This window comes from Phodopus roborovskii, unplaced genomic scaffold (assembly GCF_943737965.1).
Source record: "Phodopus roborovskii unplaced genomic scaffold, PHOROB, whole genome shotgun sequence".
NCBI lineage: Eukaryota > Metazoa > Chordata > Mammalia > Rodentia > Cricetidae > Phodopus > Phodopus roborovskii.
Genome location: NW_026126407.1, coordinates 32612325 through 32637613, shown reverse-complemented (window position 1 = coordinate 32637613; position 25289 = coordinate 32612325). Strand labels below are relative to the sequence as shown.

The 25289-nt window shown below is 41.3% G+C and overlaps 1 protein-coding gene across 1 annotated transcript; it reads left to right on the top strand.

The window, feature by feature from the left end:
• The first annotated feature begins 5516 nt into the window (after positions 1–5516).
• On the top strand, positions 5517–23661 carry LOC127218737 (hepatitis A virus cellular receptor 1 homolog). Its single transcript, XM_051179728.1, has 6 exons — positions 5517–5534; positions 11555–11612; positions 13880–14215; positions 19917–19966; positions 22227–22335; positions 23519–23661. The coding sequence occupies exons 1-6, from the start codon at positions 5517–5519 to the stop codon at positions 23659–23661; spliced, it is 714 nt and encodes a 237-aa protein (XP_051035685.1).
• The last annotated feature ends 1628 nt before the right edge of the window (positions 23662–25289 follow it).

Here is a 25289-nt window from a genome sequence, read left to right as displayed (position 1 = left end):
AAATTGAACAAAATTTGCAATTATGTTCCCAAGTTGTTTATTCTTCTCCGAGGGTGACTTCTGGGAATCCAGAGGTCTTTGCCAGGAAGTAGAGGGCAAGGTTTAAGTAGTATATATAAACATCTCCTGATGTTTACACTAAGGAAGGAGCAGAAGCCAGTATAGGATTCTTGATGGAAGAGAACATTAGTAGGACCTTGTGTCTCAGGCTGCCCAGAGAGTTCAGGTTCAACTTGTCCTCCAGAAGCTAATTCTGGCATCTTCATTTCCTTTGGTGAATGACGATTTACCAATGTCATCCTAGCACATTGGGAATGCTATGTGGGTGAGTGCATCAACCCATGAATACAGAGAAGACACTTCCTGTGGGGTACAGAAACAAAGCTCCCAAAGCTACCAGGGAATGGTTCAACTAAAAATAAAAGTGATACCCTTGATTAGAAGAAAGCATCATGATGATTTCTGATTACATATCCAATTTTCCTTTCAATCCCTCCTGCATCACTTCACCCTAATTTAGAATACTACCATGTGAAAAAGAAGACGGGATCACTGAGGTAAGTGGGCATGGCTTATGCCAATTTTTTTTTCTACTCACAATTTTGCAGATCTCTTCTGTGTTTTTTTCCCCTCCTCCTCTTTCCCCTTTCTCTTCCTCCTTTACTTCTTCTAAGCAGGGACACCTTGCTTGGCTGCTATTGTTCACCTTGGAGTCTAAAATTAGTTTTCAGAGCCCCTGTCTTGCTACCATACCTCCCGGGGAGAAGTGAGCATTCTGCATTCCCTACCTTTGTGTCTGAGCTGGTACTGAAGGAGCGCATCAGTTCTGACAACTTGTAGCAAGGGCTGAATAGTAGATTTTGCTTCCTGGAGTTGGTATTGAAAGCGTTGCTCTGTGATTTGATGAGTCTTTCATTGGATACCTATTGTATTAAAGATGATGAAAGGGCTGGAGACACTCAGTAGATGCTCAGCTTCCAGCATCTACAATAGTCTGAAATTCCATTCCATATGGGTAGGGATTTACATTTACAGACTCCTGCATTCATGTGCACATATCCACACACATGTATACATAATTAAAAATAAGATATATTTTAAAAAAACCAATAACTGAAGGGCATGCATGTGGAACCCATATACACACATTCAGAAAGAACACTAATATACATAAAATAGATATAAAAATATTAAAATTAATGATGGCAGCTAATAGCAGGTCATTTTAGATGCTTTCAGGTAAGTATTGGCTATTTGAGTGAGTCCTGTGAGGGCAGGAGATTTGGAGCTTGATAATTCCTGTAGAAGCAGGGAGTGCAAAGAACCCTGGCAACCCACAGCCTCTCCTGTTCATACCGAGTTCTTTTCGCTCAATTATAGTAGCTGTCTGCCTTGTAGGTTCTTTAATTGATTGTATTTTGAAGCTCTTTTGGGCTCTCCTCTGAAACTCCCCTGTACCTTCTCCACGACATGAAGTTGTCTACATTGCTATAAAATCATCTAGTCTGGTTCACTTGGTTCAGTTGTCTCTACACAGGGCCATTTTAAAATCAAAACCCACAGCCCTCTGTCTACTGTTCACTACACCTACTTCTCCTTTGTGGGCTGTTTCTACAAAGGCTTCTCTGTGTCTGAGTTAACCACGCGAGCCAATGTGATGATGTGTGTGTGTTTTCAATGGTTTCTGGCACATCATAAATGCCTAGTACACTTGCCTGATATTGTTTCTATCGCATTCTTCTCAGTAATGACTATGTTACAGATACTATACTATTATTCTAAGTATCCTACAGATTGGAAAATAGGTCCAGATATGTGAAAGGGTGTCCCAGATTACACTGCAGAGTTTAGCGGCCTCAGTCTGAGGAATCCATGCTCAGAATTCCTTTCACTAGCTGCTTCTGAGACTGGAAAGAAAATATTCCTTATAGGAAAAACCCACTGCCCCAAACCAGCATTCATTTAGCCCTTTGATTTCTCACAGTGAAAGTATCTTTTTTTTTTTTTTTTACTAAAGGTTTATTTTTTAAATTTTTTCATTTTTTTTTTTTTTTTTTTTTTTTGTTGTTGTGACTGGATAGCCTGGTAATCAGTGAGCCTTAGTGATTCCTCTCTCTCTCTCTCTCTCTCTCTCTCTCTCTCTCTCTCTCTCTCTCTCTCTCTCACACACACACACACACACACACACACACACACACACACACACCAGAACCAATAAAACAGACAAACAAATCCAATCCTCTATTTAATATGTCTTGGACATTTCCTCATGACTTTTTCTGTCACTTATGTCACACTGACTGATCACAGCTTATTGACCCAACAGTTTCCACACACGTGCTTTTCCCCATCTTCTTTGTGATTCTCTGGGCAAGGATATCCTCATGTGGCCAACTGGAGGTGTTCATTTTGGTTCCATTTCAGCACTAGAAATGGCACTGTGTTCAAATGACAAAACTCAGCTATTTAAAAATGTCACAGGGATTAAAATTAGTCTCGTTTCATCTCTGATTTGCTCCTCCATGAGTTCTAGAAACTTGAACATGAGTCCACTGTGACTACCCTGATTAACACAGTCACAGAATGAGCTCTCCAAGTGAAACCCCTCCCACAGCTGTTGGGGTGGGCCAGCTGCAAACATCTGCAGTCCTCTCCCCAAATTCCTTTCAGTCCAGTGTCTGATATTAGTGTGCATGCGGTGTCTGCGAATGTGTGTCATGCAGTCATTACTTGACATGTTTTTCTACTCCATGCTTAATATTAGAGGTTTCAAAACTTTGCATGTTTTTAAGCAAAAAGAAAAAAATGTGTATTTTTGTTTTTGGGTGGTGGTGATGGTTTGCGTGTATGTACGTGCACAGGTTCCATGACACGTGTGGCAGTCAGAGGACAACTTTGTGAAGCGGGTTCTTGTCTTCTTCCTTTATATAGGATCTAAGGATTTAATCCAGGTCCCCTGCCACTCCTAATGCTTTCTACAGGGTCACCATCCAAACCTGTAAACACAGCAGGCATCCAATTCCTAGCCCAGTTTGCACATGCACAGCTTGGTTAGAGAACTAACTGTGGTGCTAGATAGCTGTCTTTTTAGATCTTCCACTTTTGTGAATGATGTCAATATGAGCAGATATTTTTAAAAATAGCTCTTGGTTTCTTTGATGCTCATTAAACAAGTGTTTTTCTGACTTAATGCCAGGGCCTTGTGTGCTGCTGTTGTTCACTGTTACAGTTTTTGTGAATGGGGCTCCTGAAGTTCTGGTATGGGTCATAAATAAAAGCTCTGCTCAGACCTGAAAGGTGACCTCTTCTTGTCTTCAACACCTCTCTTTCTCTCTCTGCAGCTTGATAAACCATATCTCTAAGATCAGAGCTTTGCAAAATACAGTGGTCTTGAGGCCCCGAGGAGAAGATGCTGTCTACATTATAGAAGACAGTCTTCATGTCAAGGAATAAGTCACAGTTGCTCACTGAAGGCCATCCTCCTGCAATTGCAGCAGACACCAGTTGGATATGACCACACTGGACACCCTTTAATCTCCAAGGATATTTTTTGTGTCAATTTATCTGGTATCCCCATTTGCAACCATTTATGGAAAGGATGGCCCTCTTGCTGTCTGTACCCTTACTCATTGTTGACATGCTTAGTCTCTCAAGTCATTAGGAAGTGTTCTCTCAAACATGAACGCTTTGAACTTCGATGTTTTCTTTAGACCTCATAATTCTTGTATCCATGAAAGACAATCATTGGTAATTCAGGAAATGGACTTTTATCTTGGATACTAAAACCATTTGTGAGAGAGGAATAGGATTATAAAATTAAAAGAAGGAACTTAATTTAGAAGAACTTTGAGATTATATCATGTTCATTTTATTGTAACTCAAAATGTCACTTTCCTTACCTTCACTGAGGGAATCAAATCAAGGGAAATCCAGGTTTTAATTTTTCTCATAGATAAATAGATGGTAGTTGAGTCTAATTCTCATGACTCCAGAAATATGGTTCATTATTATGTGGTTGCATATAATATACACATAATCTTACTATGATTTCACATGGCTATAATCCTGGAACTCAGAAGATTAAGATAGAAGTGAAAGGGTAGGTAAAGCCAAATCAAGCTACATAAATAATTTCTAGGCCATTCTGTGCAATGAGACATTTCTTAAACCAAAAACATGTCAGGGATATCATTTCACACGAGTAATCTTAGCCCACAGGAAGCTGAGGCAGGAGGACTGTCATGATTTCCATCCCAGATTGGGTTGCATAAGTTTATGTCAGGCTGGATACAGAGAATTCAGGGAATCTGGGTTAGTTGGTTGGAGTCAGAACCTGTGAGGTTGCCTTGTTCTCAGTTCCCAAGCCTTAGGTCCTGAATCTTCCAGGTCAGAACCACCATGGTGGGGAGAATTATGGACCAGTTCTGTGAACATGGAGTGAAGGGTTAAAGGAAGCTGACAGTCAGAAAAATGACTTACCTGTCTGGGATCTGAGCAAATGGTTTGTTTTCCAGCCAAAAAGGAGTCACTCACTCACTCACTCACTCACTCAGTTTCTGTCTTTGTGGTTCTGTGTGTCTCTGTCTGTCTCAACACAGTGGATAAAACACACTTGACAAATGAGAACCTTGTACATTTCAAACAACTTGGAGCTTGTTTTGTTGTTTAACATTAATTACTCTATAACATTCATATGTGAACAGCTATACAGGAAAGCAGTGAAGCCTTATAGGATGTGGATGGAATCATGATTCTATTTTTCAGCTCTTCCCATCCCCATGCTCCCCCTTCTAGAGTCCCCAAATCAAAGCCTTTGGCACACTTTGCTGCTCCTGGAAAGAATTTCTGTACATGGTGTGGATCTGTACCTTGATGTTCATCTTAGCATTGTGACTGAGTGTATTCTCCACTGTGTCAATCTATCAGGTTCATGATTATAATATGGATACATCACACTTATTCACCTAACTCCCCACTGGTACACATTTAGCATGCTGCAAACATATGCTATTACAAACATCATTTCTATGACCATCCCTGTATCTCCCATCCTGACATCTATCACATACTGATGTTATTTCTGCTCAGCTGTGAGCTGAACTTACACATAAAATCCTTCAGTTAAAAGTAAAAGTATCTTGGCGGTCTAGGAAAATTGTTCCCTAGATGTTTGTTCTATAATGGATTCCTACATCAGCACCCCCTGCTGGGCTGGAGCGATTTGGTTTTGCTAAAATTCACTATAGACTTTCATCAAACTCTTCTTACCTGGAGTTGACTGAGCTGTGGTGGAAGGAAGACTCGGTGCTGAGGGTGAGGGGCTTCAAGGTCTTACGGCTCCAGGCCTCAAAGTTCTCTGCAGGATGACATCAACCATCCTCCTCAGGCTAATAGTTCCTGATACGTGTGCAACAGCTTCATCATCCTGGAAATTCAGGAAAAGACTATGAAATCTGATGCTCCACACCCTTCTATCTGCTTCTTTCCAGTCAAGGTGTCACAAGAACACTCTGGGCATGGCAGCCTGCTTGAAGGTAATTGTTTACTGTAGTCTGGGAAGATACAGATCTCCTTGGATTATTTATTTCCTTGTTGTTGTTGTTGTTCAATGTTTTATCCTGAAAGAATTTGGACCTGCAGCAAAATTGCAAGTGTCCCTCTAAAGTCAGCATTGTGGAACCCGGGAACCTTTGAACCATGGAACCTTGATCAAAACAAAGAAACTGGCATGATATTGTTAACTGAGTCATGTTCCTTACTAGAAGTCATGGGATTGGTTCCTCAAGTGTGAATACTGGGTGTGATTGCACATGAGTACAGTTCCAGCACATAAATGGAATTGCAGCACTAGGCAGAGGGCTTGCTGCTATGATGTCAGCCTGGTTTACTTATCAAGATCTTGTCTCCAAATCAACACCGGGGCGGGGGCGAGGGGGGGCACAGCTCCATGTTATACATAAATAAATGGACATAAGTGACTAAATAACATGCAGATATTACGATAATCTATGTGAAATAGTTAAAAAATAAAAACATACAGTGAAAAAGACAAACATGGTGATGCAGACTTGCAATCTGATGCTTTAGAGAAAGATGAAGAATTTAAGTCCAGCTTCATCTACAGAGACTGAGGTTCCTAGGCTACAAGGACCTCATCTCAAAATAAATAAAAACCAGCCACACAAACTTCAAAAAAGGCAGAGTTTAACTTTCACATTGGGATTCCTATTTATCATTCCCACAAACCCCCAAGAGAGGTATGTGGAATTGCTTTATACTTCTAGACCACATCCAGTAGTACTAATACAATGAGGACTGCATGTAAGCAGTTTTAATTTTCAACTATCCATATTTAAAAGAAACAAATGATAGGGCTTGAGAGAAGGCTCAACAGTTAGACAATGACGAAGGCCAGACTGGGCATCCTAGCATCCACATAAGAAGACCCAATCTCAGGAACATTCAGATCCCAATTTAAAATGGGGAGGGGAAGACAGAAATTGCTGTGGTTTTTTTGGGCTTCCAGTCTAACAGAAGAATCATGAAGCCCTAGTTCAGGGACAGATCCTGACTCTAAGGAATAGGCAGAGTGATAGAGGAGGACACTAGATACCAGCATCTTGTCTTTCATCAGCATGTATCCACACCCGAGTGTACATACATGTGTATCCACTCTCACAGCAATCCACACACAAATAAATAAATGTCTAAAAACAGAAATAAGTGACATTACTTTTTAAAAATAAACTTTCTTTAATTCAGAGTGCACTGTAAGCCTTGTCATTTCAGCATGAAAGTGATAGAAAAATCACTAGGAAGAACCCACACTCTGACTGTAGGCATTGGGAAGTCAGTGAGCATTTTACATTTATAACATATCTCAACCTTGACTGTTGACTTTGTGGGTGCTCAGCAGACACATGGGGCTAGGGCCTAATTCCTGTGACCCACAGTGCGTCTTCCATAAGTCTTTATTTGTTTATACACAAATGATTGCATATTATAACTTTCCACTTTCTTCTTAGATAATACTTTTTTTTTTTTAAGATGGATGTGTAGTGTGGAGTGAAATAAATGCATGTGCTCTATTGAACCAATTCCTTAGACACAGATTTTTTTTTTTTGTTGTTGTTGTTTCCAATATGGTTGAAAGATATATGCTTTGTTCCAAGCCTATGCACATTTAAATGTTATTAAGGTTTAAAATTCTAGAGGTGAACTTTTTTGGCCAGAGGGTATGATACTTTTTAAACCACTATAGCTGTGAAACAATAACATATTTTAAACAAATATAGCAGCGAGTGTATACCCAGATGCATATATTTTTATAAGGTGATCATGTTAAAAAACATACAAACATTTTGAGACTGTCTCTTGTTCCTCATTTTGTCCCTGAAGTTCTTTTGCAGTTACTGAAGACCCTGAATTTCTGATCCTTCTACCTCTACTTCCAAAGGGCTGGGGATTATGGGTGTGCAACACCATGCTGGGTCTTGAAGGTAGGGCTTGGTTTGTATTGGACACTCTAGTAAGTTATACTCCAATCCCTAGAAATCTTTAGTTTTTATCTCAGCATGATCCTTTCCATTTGGGTTTCCCTTTTCAAATTTGGATGAAGAATCCAGTTAAACTGGGTGTAAGAGTACACACCCCAAAACAAGCTGTCAGGAGCCTGGTGGCCGAGGAGCCAGGCTGGAGATGCAACAAACTAATAAGCATCAACAAGAGAAGCCCAGAGCAGAGTCACACTAGGTAAATCATCCAGGTCAAGCATTCTCACCAGTTTTGTGTTGGAATCCCAGTGATTGTTATGCTCATCCTTCTCACGCCTGTCTTCTCTCCTCATTCTAGGAATCGGTATCCTAACTGGGGGCCTCTACTCTACCCTTGATCTTCTAGTGTTTCACATTCGTAACATGGTAGCCTAAGTATTCCATCTCTTTTCTTTAAGATTATCAGTCAGGTACACCTACTCTGTTGTTGAGGACCTTTTAGCTACTTTCTGAGGAGATAGGGAGACTGCCTTTCTCCTGCCTTTGCCAACCCCTCCTCATCTTCTCTGTTTCAGCCACACTGACTGACTTCCTGTCTGCTTCTAGGACAGCCCAAGTTCTGGTCCCTGCACCGATTCCATACATGTTTCATACCCCCCCCCTTTTTTTTAAAGGATACGTCTGTCTGATGGTTTGAAGATATGCTTCATATCTTCCACTTTCCATTTTAAATTTGTTGTCTACATCAACAATATGTTCTCCCTAGTCCAGTTTATTTCTTGGGCAGCAGAATTAGTCACTAATTGCATGCCATACTATAGGAGCCTACATAATGCCCGAATCAAAGTTGGTCAAATCAGGGTCTGTGCTATGGTTGGAAGGATGAGCACTTGCATGCTGCGTTGCAAAGCCCAGCTGTGCACCATGGATTGAAAGATTCGTGAGTTTTTCCCTCTAGGAAGCCAGAATGCAGCAGGGAATTTAAGATGCAGGCAAAGGATTGCAGCAAGACACAGTGATCATGGAGCGGACCTGCTGCCATTACATTCTGAAGAACATGGGAAGGAGTTCTGGACTATGTCCTCCTTATCTCTTTTTTCTGGAGACACAAATCCTCAGCCTTACCATTGCTTAAATTCCACTGACTCATGGGGAATAAAAATGGCCAGATGAGCAGCTGTTCAAAACAAATGAGTTGGGAATTTCATGAAAGGATACATATGACAGGTCCTAACAACTGCACCCCAGATAAACACATGGTGACTGAAGGAATTTCTATTGGTTGAGGAAAATGTGTGTATCAGTGCAGCCCTTGTGTTCATGTAATCTTCCATCATTCCACAAGCTTGCCCATGTCACTGTGGGATAATCTGTCTTCCTGGAATAAAGGGAGGCTCACAGTTAAGATTAGAAAACTACACCATGTTAATGAAAAGACCCTCCACCTTTGTAGCAATGCATAGAAACTTGCCATTTAAAACATTATTCTGATTCTTTTAAGGGAGAAAGAGTTAGAAGGTAGAGTTCATCATATGAGGAACATGACGGCAGCTGAATCTCTCTCTCTCTCTCTCTCTCTCTCTCTCTCTCTCTCTCTCACTCAAATAATTTTTTCACAAATATAGAAAAGAGAATAGAACTTCAAGCTAGAAGTATTTTTCACCATGCTACTCCACCAAATATGTTGAGGAATCTGGTGGATTCTTTCCATGGCATTTAAACATTCCAACATATGCATGCAAATGTATTGCCATAGGGTTGTGATGACTACAAAATTGGTTTCCTGTGAAATAGGTTATCTTTTTACTTGTATTTCTTGAAAATATTTTAAGTCATATAGTCTCAATAAATGTGGATATTTTCCATAAATATGCATTGTTATTAAGCAGAAGGTCCTGTGGAAGGTCCCCATCCAAGACTATTTGACTTAATACAGCATAAATTTTATACATGTGTTCCTGGCATGGGCAGTTCAGCCTAGGGCTCAGGAGCTGTGGGAGGTCTTGGATTGGAGTCTAGACAGCATTATATATAACACAGTATAAGTATTTTAATCTCAACATGGAATAGAGAAATCACTAAGAAATGTTCACATTCTTTCACCTTACATGTTATGAATTCAATGTACATTTTCCACTTGTTACACATCAAAAGACCTGAGTGAAGCATTGTGTAGGCTCCTAAGGATTGACATGCTCTTAGTGGCTATTTTTGAGGTAGGAGTTATTTTGTAATGAGCTATTCAAGACAGTAACTAGACTAGAAATTTGGTGTTATACACAACAAATTCAAGCTGGAGACTGAAAGATATGAGGCAGCTTTTCAAACCCTCAGAGAGATGTGTTCTAAGAGAGGGAACAGCCAGGAAAATAGGTGACTGTACCAGGAGAAATCCTACAAGCAGACAGGAAGCTAGAGTGACCGAAACATATAATACATGTTAAAATTCAGGCTGTAGATGCAGCTCGGTCTTAGAGGGCTTTCCAGGCATGCATGAAGCCCTGGTTGGTTCCTCAGCACAGCAGAAATCCCAGGAGGCAGCACACACCTGTGATCCAGCAGCAGAGGAGGAAGAGAAATCAGTTCATGATCATCTTTGACTACATGGGAATTTCAGGCCAGCGTGCATTACATAGTAAGACTCTGTTTCAAAACAAAACAAGAAACACAAAAAATAACACCCAACTTAAATCAGAAATGATCGTCCTAACTCCATTTAGTAAAGCTTAATGTGATTAAATCACTGTGACCCATCCATCTTCCTCCAAATGGGTGTGGGGGCAGCAGCTTACACCCACACAGACAGTAATGGGCCAGAAGTTTTATCCCCAAACAGATTGGTGATGTTGTCCTCAGTGTCTTGAGAAGACCATTCATGGTGGGTTTATTGGTGGCTTATTAATTTATTTGGTTTTTAGGAATAAGGACACCCTGATAATTCATAATTGCTTCTAGAACACTTGTTTGAACAACATACTACTCTCTAGTTGCCAGATGGAGAAGCAGTTGCCAGATGGAGAAGTATATTGTGGGCTGGATGTATTCTTTCATCTACACATCTACACCATTCTCAGCATGGGCTGCTAGGAAACATTTACCAGGACAATTTAAGCATCCAGGGTTATATTAAGAGCCAGGTCTCCCCTCTCTTCTTGCTCCAGGGACTCCTGGTTTCCAAAGTTTATTATCCCTGGAGTGCAGTTTATTTACCTGTAAACTGAGAGGGTTGGTCCAGGTGTTAAAGTCCCTTCTCTCTCAATTATGTTCATTATTAGCAAGATGAGTTGAGAAGAATGGAAGTGTTGTGCCTATGCTCATTGTCCCATACAGGCCAAAGACTGGGATTTTGAAGTTTTCCATTGTAGTCCATTGTAACCACTAATAGACTGGCACTGAGAGAATCTGAACAAATACTACTCTCATTAAAATATTAATATTGAGCTGCTGCAATGGCTCATGGTTAAGAGTGTCCAATGCTCTTACCAAAAACCTGAGAAAAGTTCCTAGCACCCATGTTGGGAGGCTCATAACCACTCTCCCAGGAGACATAGAAGACACAGACATTCCTCCTATACCTATGCTCACACACATACACACTACCACACACACAATATTGAGGCTTAGAGATCAACTACTGTGACTACTGAACAGAGACAGCCTCTAGTTCACCAGAGGGCAAGTACACTGCCATTACAAGGTTTGTCATTGCTTAGGGTTCCACCCAGGGAACACACTCTTATCTCTGCCTTCAAGTTTTTTCTGATTGCTGTCTTACTTGTGCCAAGACCAGGAGTGAGACTGACAGTTATATGTGGGGACCAGGAAGGAGGCTGTTTGGGAGGACAGCTTTCCTTTCCAGGAGAAGGCACAGAGACCTCCACCATGGGGGATTTCCAGAGCCTGAGATGCTTTTGATTATGGGTTTCTCTCATTGCCAGCAGAGCAGGCCCACATAATTCACTCTACCTGGGTGCAAGGATAAGTTCTGAGAATTAAGATCTGTCCAGATTCCATGAGATGAGTGTGACAGCCAACCAGAGTGTCTTGTCGTTGTCCTTCAGGTCAACATCCTGATGCATCCTCAAGTCCTCATTTCAGGCCTTTTCCTCCTTCTCCCAGGTAAGTGAAAGGTGAGCTAGGGACAGCTAGGAGGTCAGAGGTTCAGAAGAAAAGTAAGTTCTCTGGGATCTGTATTACAGCAAGGAACCAAGATGAAATTTTAGCTCTAAAGAAATTTCTTAATCTATCTGAATTAAATAAGACCCACAAGACTGTCAGGTAACTGGCAAATATATGTACATGCATGCTACATTCAAGTTAGAGTGAGTACATGTACATGCATGCTGTAGTCAATGCATGAGGGCTGAAGAAAGGACATTAAAGGGCAACCTAATCTTCATTTGTCCTATATGCTGTTAAAAACCACTCATCTTCAACTGCTTAACTAAAATAGTAACTAAAAACACTGTGTGATATAGGAAAAAATAGTGAAGTGCATATTAAATTTTTGAGACAGGGTACAGGATAGCCTTGGCTGCCTTCAGACATAATAGACAGCTAAGATCCTCCTTTCCCTACCCCTCAAGAGCTGAAATTATAGGTGTGAGCCCCTTCATCTGGTACAATTCTAACTTTACAATCTAATCCCTGGGAACTGGAATTGTGGAGGGTCGTTAATTCTTAACAGACATTTCTATAATTTTCTTATAATGTGTATTATGTTTGTTATCCTAAAAAAATTATTAGGCAAAATCAAGTGACGAGTGTCCCAGTGAGAAACACATACCAGTTACACACCCATTTTATAGAACATGGAATGTCCTCTTTCAAACCATGTCCCACACTCACAGCCTAGACCTGAAGACAAGAAACTAGTTAGTGAATCTTGCAAGTCACTGATTTGTGCTGTTTGCTTATCTGTTTGTCCCTGTACTAGGATCCAACCCAGGGGCTAGCTTGGGTGAGGTGAACATGGTATCCTTGTGTTGCATCTTCAGCTCTCAGATCTCCCTTACTTGGAAGCAATTTGTATCTTAACAGATGCATATGAAAATTATTATTTTAGGTTTAAAAAGTTGCATGGTTTAGTTCTTGATGTATTCTTGGTTTATTCTGATTTTTGTGGTTGCCCTTTATAAGTGATTGTTGTTGAGTTTCTGGAATGTTAACATATACTCAGGGATCCTTGTTCAGGTTTGTATTTCTTTTTTAATTTTTAAAGAATTGATGCTAAAGCCTCAGTCCCCCTGATGGTATTACAAAATCCATTGTGAGCTTTCCCTGGTGGTGCATTGCTTTACTCCCAGCACTGGGGAGGTAAAGGCAGGCAGATCTCCATGAATTCAGGCAGCCAGTTCTACATACAGAATTCTAAATACTGAAGCTAGGCAAGGGTTACACAGCAAGACCTTGTCTCAAAACAAAGACATGAAAACCTTATGAGCAAACAAAAGCCATTCTGTAAACTGAAGTGGAAGTTAGTAAAGTTCTGCCTTTACACCAACAATGCTGCAAATAAAACCCGGGTTTTGTATAGGAGAGGTGGGTAAGGCTAGTAGTTTCCTTTTCAGTAGCATCAGAGTAAAGATGGTTTGAGGCAGGGTCTCATAAGCCCAGGCTGGTTGTGAATTCACTGGATTCCTGACCTCACCTTGGAATCCCAGCTTGGCAGGCGCCCACCATCATGCACAGCTTCTGGGAGAGCAGAATTTAACATCTTAAATTCAAGAATTAGAGCTAATGGCGGTGGTACACACTTGAAGTCCCAGTTCTCAGGATTCTGAGGCAGGAGGATAGTAAGCACGAGCCAGCCTTGGCTACGGAGCAAGATCCTGTCTAAAGACAAACCAGTAGGCCAGGCATGGCGGTGCGTGCCTTTAATCCTGGCAGTGAGAAGACAGGGTTAAAGGTGGATGCCCTTGGGTTACAGGCTAGCCTAGTCTACATAGAGAGTTCTAGGCCTGTGATAACTACCTAGTGATCTCTGTCTCAAAAAGAAAAAGGAATAGGGGTGGGGGAAAAAGGAATAGAGTGTGAGAGAAAGAAAGGGAAATAAATAAATACAGAAGGATTTAAAAAGATATAGTGTGACTGTCACACAGTGCAGTGAGTTGCTTTATCCACACACATAACATTACAGAATCACTGAAGAAGAAGCTAACAGAAAATTGTTTATAGTGAAAATGTTAAGCTGTGAAAACTCTACAAAGAAAAATGCAAAGAAGGGCTGGGGCTAGAACACAGTGATGAAACACATGTCCTCCATGCCTTAGGCCCCAGGGTTAGGCCTGGGTTGAGCCAAAAGGAAAATTGGGAGAAATGAAGAAGTAAAATTCAATTGTAGGCAAATCATGAGTGCTCATGCTCCATTTTTTTTTTAATCACAGCTGCTCTGGATTCTTTCCCAGAAGTACACGGAGTGGTGGGTCACCCCGTGACACTCCCATGTGCTTACGCAGTGTCTCATGGGATCTCATCCATGTGCTGGGGCCAAGGGGAATGTGGGGATTCATGTGGACAAACACTTATGTGGACTGATGGCTACAGGATCTACTATTGGACAAGCAATTGCTACCAGCTGAAGGGACAGCTTCTTGAAGGAGATGAGTCCTTGACAATAGAGATTGCCACTGAGAGTGACAGTTGTCTCTACTGCTGTCGAGTGGAAATGAAGGGACCCAATGGTGTACAGAGAATGACCATCTCACTGAAAGTTCAGCCAGGTAAGGTGGCCTTGCTGCTTTGCTTCTGTCTTGCAAGTGAACCGACTCCTCTGTTTGCTAGTAATCTGTTCTTTATCTAGAACAAGGAAATGAAGGTTCTTATACACATGCTTCTGATTAAACATTTGATTTCTATTTATTTATTTATTTATTATTTTGGCTTTTTTGAGACAGGGTTTCTCTGTGTAGCTTTGGAGCCTATCCTGGCACTTGCTCTGTATTTCAGGCTAGCCTCGAACTCACAGAGATCCACCTGCCTCTGACTCCCAAGTGCTAGGATTAAAGGCATGGCTCACCAGTGCCTAGTTGCTTTTTCCCATGTTTTAATGACATTGTCCCACGTATTTCAGGCCATCATCCCCTCTTTTGGACTTTCCCATCTATCTGGGAGCAAAATCCCCTACAGCAAGAACAGCAAAGCTCCTGAGAGAATGGCTTCATTCCTGGTTTTTCTTGTTGTGATCTGACTAGATTTTACACATGTGTTTTCTGTCCTTCAGAGATGTTTACTCTCCCGAGAGGGTCTTTACTATGCTCAAGCCTCTGCCCACACATTAGCCTGGTTCAGCAAACCATAGGCTGGCGGGCCAGGTTTGTAACACACCAGTCACTCTGGTGTGAATAGTTTTACTGCAGCACAGCCACACCCACTCCTTGCTGTGCTGCCAGCAGTGACTTTCAAGCTGAGTGACAAGAGTGTTTGCTCTACAACACATATGCTTTGGTTCCTGAGCCAAGACGCTTATTATCTGTCCCTCTACAGGACAGACACTTGCGGGCCAGTGAGATGGCTGAGGGGGTAAATGTACCTTTGGCATAGCTTGATGACCTGAATCTAGCTTTTGCAACCTCCTTTGTAGAGGGTGCGACCAACTCTGTCACGTTTTCCTCTGACTTCAACACATTGGCCATAGCAAATTACAAGGACACACACACACACACACACACACACACACACACACACACACACACACACACAGAGAGAGAGAGAGAGAGAGAGAGAGAGCACACCTTATGAGGAGTTTCAAATGTGCAAGTTTCTTGTTTTGTTTATTTTTCAGAGGGTTTTATTCACTAGAGAAAGAGAGGAGAGAGCAGCAGAAACAAATGAATACACATAATTTTTAATTTTAAAAGTGGGCTGAATGTTACTTCTGCTGGCTTTCAAACTACATCATATCCTTTAAAGAAATGAGTTTTTCAATGGTGTTCATCCCAGTTTCCAGATCTTTCTTTATAGACAGTAGAGTTACGAATGAAGGGAGCTGCTCATGGGGAAACAATGAAAAATGACAAAAAACAGTACGTGCCCCTGTTGGAATCCTCACTTGACTGTTTCCTTTCAGACAGGGTTTTTCCTTAATTGCAGTCTCCATGTGCTCTCAGACCATCAGTAAGCAGTTTGGAGTCATACAGCAGTCCTGATTTTCTTGATTTGAGAATTATGGGTTGAATGCCTTGTTCCCAAATCCAAAATCTCCAGTGCTCCAATACTGTGGGATTTCATGTGTGTAATTATCAAAATTTATAATTTACTTGTAAGCTATTAATGTAAAGTATGTGCTTGTGAATAGTATATATATATACTAGAGCCCCATCATAAGCTATATGCACATATTATAAAATTTTCAGAACAGTCCAAGTTCTGAATCTCTGGGCAACTAGCATTTTTGGATAAGGGGTATTCATCCTGTTTCTCTCAGATTAGAAGAAACCATAGATGACTGTGTCCACTCTCTACCCAAATGTGCAAATCCTTTAGCGTTGGGCCTTACAGCTTGCATGGCATCTCCCATAGGCCAACTAGCCTTGTTAGCTTTTGGCTATGATGCAGCACCATGTGGTGTGTCCTTCCAGGGCTGACTGAATTGAACGTGCTGAGTGTGGAGTCTGTGGGTAAAGTCTATCACCCCTGAGAGGAAGATGATTAATCCCAGGGCCCCACACCCTCTCAGTGTCACTGAGATACTTAGACATCTAAGGACCCGACACCTGTCATTTGTAAAGTGTGTCCTTAGGAACAGGGACTCTGTTCTCATCTCCATGTTGTCAGGGCAGTTGCCTCCTAGGGGTGAGCTGGTTCCACTGCCCTGTCCTGCCATGTTCAAGTTGGACAGTGACAAAATCCTAGAGTTCGGGAGAGGAGCCTCTGCCCAGTGAGAGCCTCTCACTGATGTGCTAGAGAGTGGATGTATCAAAGGCTCTTCTTTCTTCTCGTTTGGCTGACCCTTGCTTTCATATTCAGGAGTTCCAACAAGATCTTCAAGGAGACTTACAACTACAAGCAGATTCAAACCTATCAATAGACCCATACCTACTCCAGTGAGTCCCAGAACTACTCCAAGGAACCCCAAAATTACTCCAAGGAGACCCTCAACAACAACAAAATCCATAACTACTTTAAGGAGGCCAACAACTACTATGGAGCCTATAATTACTTCAAGGATACCCACAATAACCACAAAATCTACAACTACTCTAAGGAGACCCTCAACTACAACAAAACATATAATTATTTCAACAAGACCCACAGATGTTCAGACATCAACCAGAATCTCTGCCTCTATTCTTCCACCATCAGTGAAAACGCAGACTCCCAAACCAGGTAAAAATCATGTGTTTCAGAGCCCAAAGTCCTTCTCATGAGAGGTAGTAAGAAACACAGGACACTGAGTCAAGTCAGAAATATAATTAGATGACTCTGGGTCCTAAACAACAGCTTCACAGGAGCTGTGATTTTTCCAGGGTTTAACACACTCTCTGCATGTAAGAACTTGAAGATGGAGGACACCCATCACTTTTTGTCAGATTCTCTGGAGATTCACTACTAGCCTGTCTTAGGTGGCTCGTTGATCTAGGATAGCTGATGAAAACCTTGTTCAGTGGGACATGACTTTCTGATTAAAAAAAAGGAGGGGAATGTGGGCAGCCGCCAGCAGAACGCCATTACAAGATGGCGAACTTCCTCCTTCTTGCACCCTCGGTGCCTTACCTTATTTGGGCATATGCCTGCCTGATGGTAGTACTCCGGTGCACTTGCTCGTTCCCTAGTCAATCCCGTGGCTCCAATGCTGTGGTGAGGTCCTCTGAGCCTATGAGATTGCGACCCGTTGCCTAGTAGCATATATAAGCAGCTGCTTTTTCCTCCCCAGGGCCCCTCACCTTCAGCTCTCCCTTCAACCAAGAAATGCTCCAATAAAGTGTGATCTGAGAAGAATCCTCGTGTGGTTGCCGTCTGTCCTGCGGGTCGGGCTGGGCGTGCCACAGGGGAATGACTGGACTAAAGTCAGGGTAGGGGGATTCCCTTGACATCATTCTGAAATTGATACATGCAGCTTAGGCCATAGTGCAGGGAAGCTAACATTTACCATCCCCTGTACATCTGGATGCATGCTCCATGCTTTATGATGCAGAGATCAATTCTCAGACAATTATGTCCTATATAGCTGTGATCTGTCCCTATTTTATAGTGGCAGGAACTGACCGAGTCAGAAAGTTTATGGTGGAGTTATGAAGACAGAAAGTGGCTCAGACTCTGTCCCTGTTCACTTGAGGTGGAAGCTGGTTCTTTTGACTCGAGCGTCAGAACTCTGGCCACAGGCTTTGACATTTATGTTTAGAGGGTTTGCCCTATATTCAAATCCTCACTGAAGAAGACTCCATAAGTCTTCTTGAACAACTCACAAATGCCTGTCATTCTACTTCCAAAGGATCTCCACAAGCATTTGCAATTAAGTGTAGAAACCCGTGCATATACACACAATTTGATATAAAATAAATTTTATGCATATGTTTTGGCTGACACCTAAAGTTTATACTTCAAATGCCCACATATATGAATTTAAACTTAATAATAATGGATAGTTTGTTAGAGATGAGGAAAAGCTTGACATCCAAAGACAAAATGGGTCCAAATCTATATTCAGGAGTGAAAAAATAATAACTGTTGGAGACAACTAAAATTTCCTAAAACCTGTCCATCCCCTGGTGCCGAGCTGAATTCTGAGAAGCAGCAGAAGGGGCATGGATTTCTGTTTGTTTTGCTAGATCAATATGATGATTGGTATAGATTTCCTCATCTCCCACTGGTCTGTGGGTATCAACTAGAAGGAGTGTGCAGTATTGGGCTATAAGCCGAGGGCAATATGTCATAATTGGGATTCTAGAGCATAAGGATTTGTGAGAAAATCCACTTTGCTCCAAGCAGCTGCACACACTGTGGAACAGTGAGGATGTCTTAGAATTGACATAACTTTTCAATACTTAGTTTCTGCATGTTTCAGAGGATGGACCCATGGACTCAGTTTGGAGAACAAGGATAAGTTACTGACTTCACTGAAAACTGAGATTTAGAAAAGCAGTGATAGCTGATGTGATCATATGACTGCTGGGGTGGTAAATTAGGTGAGTTTTACTTTGTTTAGACAGGATCTCAACTTGACTGGCACAGACCTCATTATGTAGACAAAGCTTGAGTTGAAGTCAAGAGATCTCACTTCTGCCTCTAGTGATAAAAAGTGTTTGCCACCATGCTTGCCAGCTTGAATTAAAATCTTTTCCTGTTTCTTTCTGAGTCATTTACTCTTCCCATATCTGGAAGGTCCTGTCCTAGATCACAAACAGAGCTTAGACTGTAGATGTTGCCTAAACCTAGTCATTGCCTTTGGCTCCTTGGAAATGAGCTCCCAATGATTAAATGTAAGCACAGTAATGTGAATGATATGAGTCATGCGACTTTATTCATTGCTGGGCAATGTCAGTTTTTGCAGTTATTGGGCCCTCCAAGATCTGTAGTATTTCCACTCATTGTGTGGGCATCGTGTGTGCATTGCCAGCAGAGATGTCTGTTATTTGCTAAAATTACAAATGTATAATCATCTAATGTATGCTTTTTAATGAATAAACATGAATCGAGTAGTTCAAGGTTAGGATGTAAGACATTTGTTTATTGCAGTTATTCAGCAGAATGAGAATTCTGTGTTTGGCATGCAGATTTTAGAAAGCATAAAAGATATAATCTGCTCCAAAAATATATGTCCCAGAAACACTCTGGTATGTGAATAGAGTTCAGTGACTCTCCTACCACACAAAATCCTAATTCTTACATCAGATGAGATATACTGGTTTCTGGGTTATATGACAGATGATTTCTAAAGCAATTCTGATCCAAGCTGAGGTGCAGTGACATATTAGGTGAGACTATGCCATGATCGATGTCATGGTAGTTCCACTCACCTTGAGTAGAGTTATCCTGACCTTTGGCTGTGTGTGGCCTTTGGACAGTTACCCTCCTCATCTCAGATGGAGGTATAGATGAGATGGCACCTTAAACTGGTCCACAACTGAGTTCCCTGCTTCAGATAAGCCTGAACATGTACTTACATTACATTTTTTCTGAAAGAGAGAGACAGAGAGAGAGAGAGACAGAGAGAGAGAGACACACACACACACAGAGAGAGAGAGAGAGAGAGAGAGAGAGAGAGAGAGAGAGAGAGAGAATTTTCCTTGATGCCAGAACAGAAAGGTTAAGAAGCAGAAATTCCTCAAGAAATTTAACAAAATGCTAATATTTAGTGTGATGCATGGCATGCCTATAGTTTTGATCATGTTATTTAACTTTCACTGTAGAAGTTGATATGAATATGTGTAATGTCTATAATGAAAATATAATATTTTTCTAATTTTCATTCTTTTTGAGAAGTTTACACCATCACTGTGACATCTTCACGCCTCTGTTGGAAGAATCACATTGTAAGCAAATCCCTCCCTGTGTTAATGGCAATGTTCACTTGTGTATCTTCCTGGGATCATGCTGCATTTAAAGACTTTGTAAATAAATCAATTTAGTTCACAGACTTTTGTCTCAAAAAAAGAAGAAGAAATAGAAGAAGAGAAAAAGAGTCAAGTATAGTTGTTTTTCCTTTATCTTAGGATTCAGGAATCTGACATAGGAGATGTCAAATTTGAGGATAGCCAGGACTACCAGGTCAGCCTGATAACCTCAGGCTGACATAGTGAGACCTTGTCTCAAAAATCCCAGGGAAGCAAAGACAGTATTAAATCATAATAAATCTGTTGTGAAGAGAACAATTTGACTATAAAAAGGGTGTCACAAAGCAAGTCTGTTAGAGCTGCCCAATAAATGATATTTCAGGACACACAGAGAAATGGACTGATTTTCTATAGTTAAAAGTTGGGCTAAAAAAAGAATGAGGTAGCTAGAAGAGAATATAGTAACATATATTTATGTATCCTAGTACAACACCAGAAATCATTATGCCATGTTGAAAGTATTTCTAAATGAGCAGACTCGTGCTGTTTTTTAACACAACCCTGCATGGTGAAGTTGTACCTGAGCTCTGTTAACTACAGTACAGTTATCTTTATCAGCAAGAAAGAATAATTTAGAATTAAATTCAAAACAAGAATTAGCTTGGAGCTGTCAGTCTAGCTCTAGGTGTATTTAGAGCAGTGCACAGAGATACCGTTGTGGCTAGTATCTAGGTGTTTGTTTGTTTTTTGAGACAGGGTCTCCTGGAGACCTTGAATTCTCATGGAGCTGAGAATGATCATGTACTCTGGGATCTCCTGTCTCTTCTTCTCAAGCCCTGGGATGCTTAGGTGTGCACCCTGAAGACTAGTAATATCATGCTACATCTTGAACCTGTAGATCAACTTCCTAGACTCCATCTCATGAAAAGTTTGAAAAACAATGTGATTATGACTGAAAAAGGTTGGCCATTGCTGCCATTCATAATCAGAAAATGTTACGAAGTAAATGTTCACATGGGTATGGTGGATTCTCCTGTAATTCAGGCACTCAGGAGGTGTAGACATGAGGATCAGAAGTCCATCACTTTGGCTAGTGTTGCCAGGCCAGTCTAGAGTACATGAGACCCTGTCTCAAAACCAATGAACACTACTTTATATCCCCACAGAGTTTGTCAGGAATACATGAGAATCCCACTCTTGAGAATTCACTGAACACATTGTTTGAGGATGTAGAGTCAGAGCTTAACTAACTTGTCCATGGTCTCCCTGACTAAGCAGAGGAGCTGGGATTGAGACGAGGCTCATACATGGGTAAAGACCTGGTGTCTGGGCTCTGTTTAGGGTTGGTAGATTAGTGCTAAGCTATTAGAGGGGCCTCACCTGCTGCCCTGTCTCCTACTTATTCCAGTATGTGCTGGTCCCTGATCATTTGCGCAGGGCACTAGGGTAGACCTCATTTCTTTCAGATCACAGGTGTTAATCAGGCTGCATACAAGAGCAGTTTATTCTGTGTTTTTATTTTTTTTCAACATGTAGATCTTGCCAGGCATGATGGATCATGGCTGTAATCCCAGCTATAAATAGGCAGAAAGTATGGTTCATCTCTGTGAGTTCAAGCATAGCTGTGGCTACATAGTGAAAAGTAAGGCCTTACCTCAAAAAAAAAAAAAAAAAAAAAAAAAAAAAAAAAAAAGCTGACTCCAGAATTGCCTTTTATAAGACAATTAAAATCTGTGAGAAAAGACCAGACCCAGTAGCTGAGCACATGCTGTAAGCATCAGAGCATTGACTTACATAGGAGCCATTATTTTTTTCTGTAGAGGAAAAATATTAGTGTAGATAGACTCACTGAAAAGATATGAAACCATGTTGTGCCCTCAAACCACATAGAAAACATCTTCATCCTTCTAGACACTTTGAAGACTGCATTGTCTAGAACAGCTTAGTATCAGCTCAGGTTGTTTTATTTTACTTGCATGCTCTATTCTATTTTATTTCCACACATAATCTCTCTATGCGGCCATGGCTGTCCCAGAACTGCTATGTAGACCAGACTGTTTTGGAACTCTCAGGTAGTCTGCCTCTGCCTCCCAAGAACTGGGAATCAACGTGCACACTCCTGCATACTTGCTTGTTCTAGAGTAGCCACAGGAAATGGAGGGAAAGTCTAGGTTGAGGTCTAGGATGCGTTTTCTGCTCATCTCATTTGGTGCCTCTTCAATGATTGGTGTTTCCTTAGAAAGTGGCCCCCACAATGCATCCCCTGAAGATCTCCACTGAGGGCCTCTATATTGGAATCTCTGTGTCCAATGTGGTGCTGCTTCTCGTGGGCATCCTGTTGGCCATAAGTGAGTAACTTTATCAAGAATTCAGCATTAGGAATGGGAATGGGGGGAATGGGTCTCCTTGAGAAATGAGCCCAAAATCCAAAGAATTGTGGCAGAGCAAAATCCTTTAACCCTGTAGTATAGTGAAAAGCCATTTTAAATCCATGGATCAAAGTAGTAGTTCTGAGCATAGATTTTGATGGTAAGAAAAGGCTTCACACCTATTCTTGCTAAATTGTGTCTACTGACATTTCTCTCAAGATGGAATGTCCTCTTTTTTTGTTTGTTTGTTTTTGTTTTGTTTTTTTTTTTGAGACAAGGTTTCTCTGTTGCTTTGGAGGTTGTGTCCTGGAACTAGCTCTTGTAGATCAGGCTGGTCTTGAACTCACAGAGATCTGCCTGCCTCGAGTGCTGGGATTAAAGGTGTCTTCTTTCGCTCTTTGGCAGAAAGCAGTATGTTTCATGTATTATTTTCCAGACAAGGAACTAGAGCAAGGATTCTGAGACAGGGTTTCTCTATATTGCTTATTGCTTTGGAGGCTGTCCTGGAACTTGCTCTGTAGACCAGGATGGCTTTGAACCCACAGAGATCAGCCTGCCTCTGCCTCCCTAGTGCTGGGATTAAAGGCAAGCCCCACCAATGCGGGGCTTGTTTATTTATTTATTTATTTAAGTTGAAAAAATTTTTGTTTGTTTTTTGAGACAGGGTTTCTCTGTGGCTTTGGAAGCTGTCCTGGCATCTGTGAAGGTCATAGGACAACTTTCTGAATCTCCTTTCTGAAGTCTCCTTCAGATCCCTGTGGGTCCAGGGATCTAGCATGTGTCACCAGGCCCTCCTAACCCTTTCTAAAGGGCCACAGTCCTAAGCTAAGCTGTAAATACACAAGTCATCCAGTCCTTAGCCCAGTTCCAAAGTGCATACCCTGAGTGATTAGGTAACTCGGTTTGATGTTGGGCATCTGTCTTTTTAGACATTTTACTATTGTGTTCTATTACATGAGTCTCCCGATGGATGCCAATAAGAAATGCTTCTATGACTTTACTATCCATTCCCTGTGTACTGCTATTTATTCCCTGTTAAAGTGTTTGCAATGGGGCTCCCGCACGCATGCCTCAATACCCAGCTGGGTCATAAATAAAAACTGTTCTCATACCTGAAAAGTAACCTTTTAATTCTTTTTCAACAACTCTCTCTGAAGCCCAGTTGTTTTCTATAAATATAAGAACAAAGCTTTTGAAATTACAATGGAAGCAAAAGATTCAGTCTACACTATTGAAGACAGTTTCCATCCCAGGATAAACTCCCAGCTGCCCTCTAAGATGACCTCATTTCAAGACTGTAGGTGAAAGTAATGGAGTATTTCCATGCCAGACACCCTTGGAGCTGCAAGGCTATATTCTGTGTCAACCGCTGGGCTCTGAATTAGGTGCTAGAAGGAGACAATGCAGAAATGAAGGGGGAAGGAGGGAGCAGGACACAGGCTCTGCCTGAGAGAAGTCCTTTTCCAGGTGTGACAGAGTTTAGGATGTTCACTGGTTCATTCGGAGTTATAAATGTATAATTATCTCCAGACCATATTTATATTTAAATTTATTTCAGAAGGACAAAGCATTTTTCATAGTGGATCAGTTTGTTACAATCAATGAAATATTTGGTATCCATTCCCAGCTGGATTGTTGAGAAGAACTGATTTGCAAGGGGGTATTAATTTCTGTCAGTTTTCTGCCTCCTGAGTGCTGACTTCCCCTAGTTGTCCTTTTATTTCCACATGCTCTCCATGGCAACTGTATACACACACACACACACACACACACACACACACACACACACACACACACACCTCACACACACACCACACAAGTGCACATCCGTACATACACTCACATTCATGCATACACATAACCATGTATGTATATGCATACTAAATAACTAAGGTATAGTACATTTTAAAAATTTACATGGTAGAAAAGACCAATGATTAGATACTTATTTATTTAGTGATTTAGTAAATTGACTATTTGCCAAGAATGACTTCACTAGTTACTTGCAACAGAATGATCTGGAGAAATAGCTGAAGCAATGGGTTATTGACCTTGACAACCTGCTGACTGTCACATATGCTCTGTAAACTCTTGCTTGTTTGTCTACCCATTTTGTTTATTTTATTATTGTTCTTTAAATGTCTGATTGTTTTCCAATAAGAGAGAAATGGTGTGGATTAGGACAAGACAGGAAATTGGGAGGATCTAGGAGGAACTGAGGAAGGGGAACAGTAATCAGAAGAGATTGTATGGAAAAGACTATTTTTCAATAAAAGTAGAAAAAAATGAGAATGCCAACTGGACCCATCATTGAAACCATTCCACGGTCATCCAGGCTCTGGGCTGTCAGTGCCATCTTCTGTCTTCCCCTTTCATTGAGCATACGTGGTTACTCTAGGGAGACTCCCACAACAACAAGACATGGATAAATGACTATCTTCTTAAGTGAAATGATGACCACATCTTATTTGGTAAAATTTGAGGGTATCCAAAATTATTTTCAAGGCAGGGGCATTTTCCTGAAACAGGAAATCCAGATGTTTGCGTGATCACTCTTGAATGGAAGAAGAGTCAGGGACTCAGAGAAGGGAAAGGCCTAATGAGGAGTTGCTGTGGAATAATCACTGTACACTGTAACATGTATTACTCTCAGTGGTTAATAAGGAGATGGCTGGCCTATATCTGGGCAGGAGGAGATTGGGTGGGAGAGCCAGACTAGGAGGATGATGGGAAGAAGAAGGGAGGAGCCCTGCCCCCACTCCACTCTTGCCTGGGCCCTTGTTCTGGAAGTGGCTGCCTTTATAATCCCTGGGAAGGTACTATTGCGGGAGGAGGCTGACCCTGCTGATGCCCTTTTCTCAGTGGAGTCTCCAGGTCAGGTGTCTCTCTATCATTGTCTCTGGGCCTTGAGGCAAACTTGGCTCAGGGAGGAA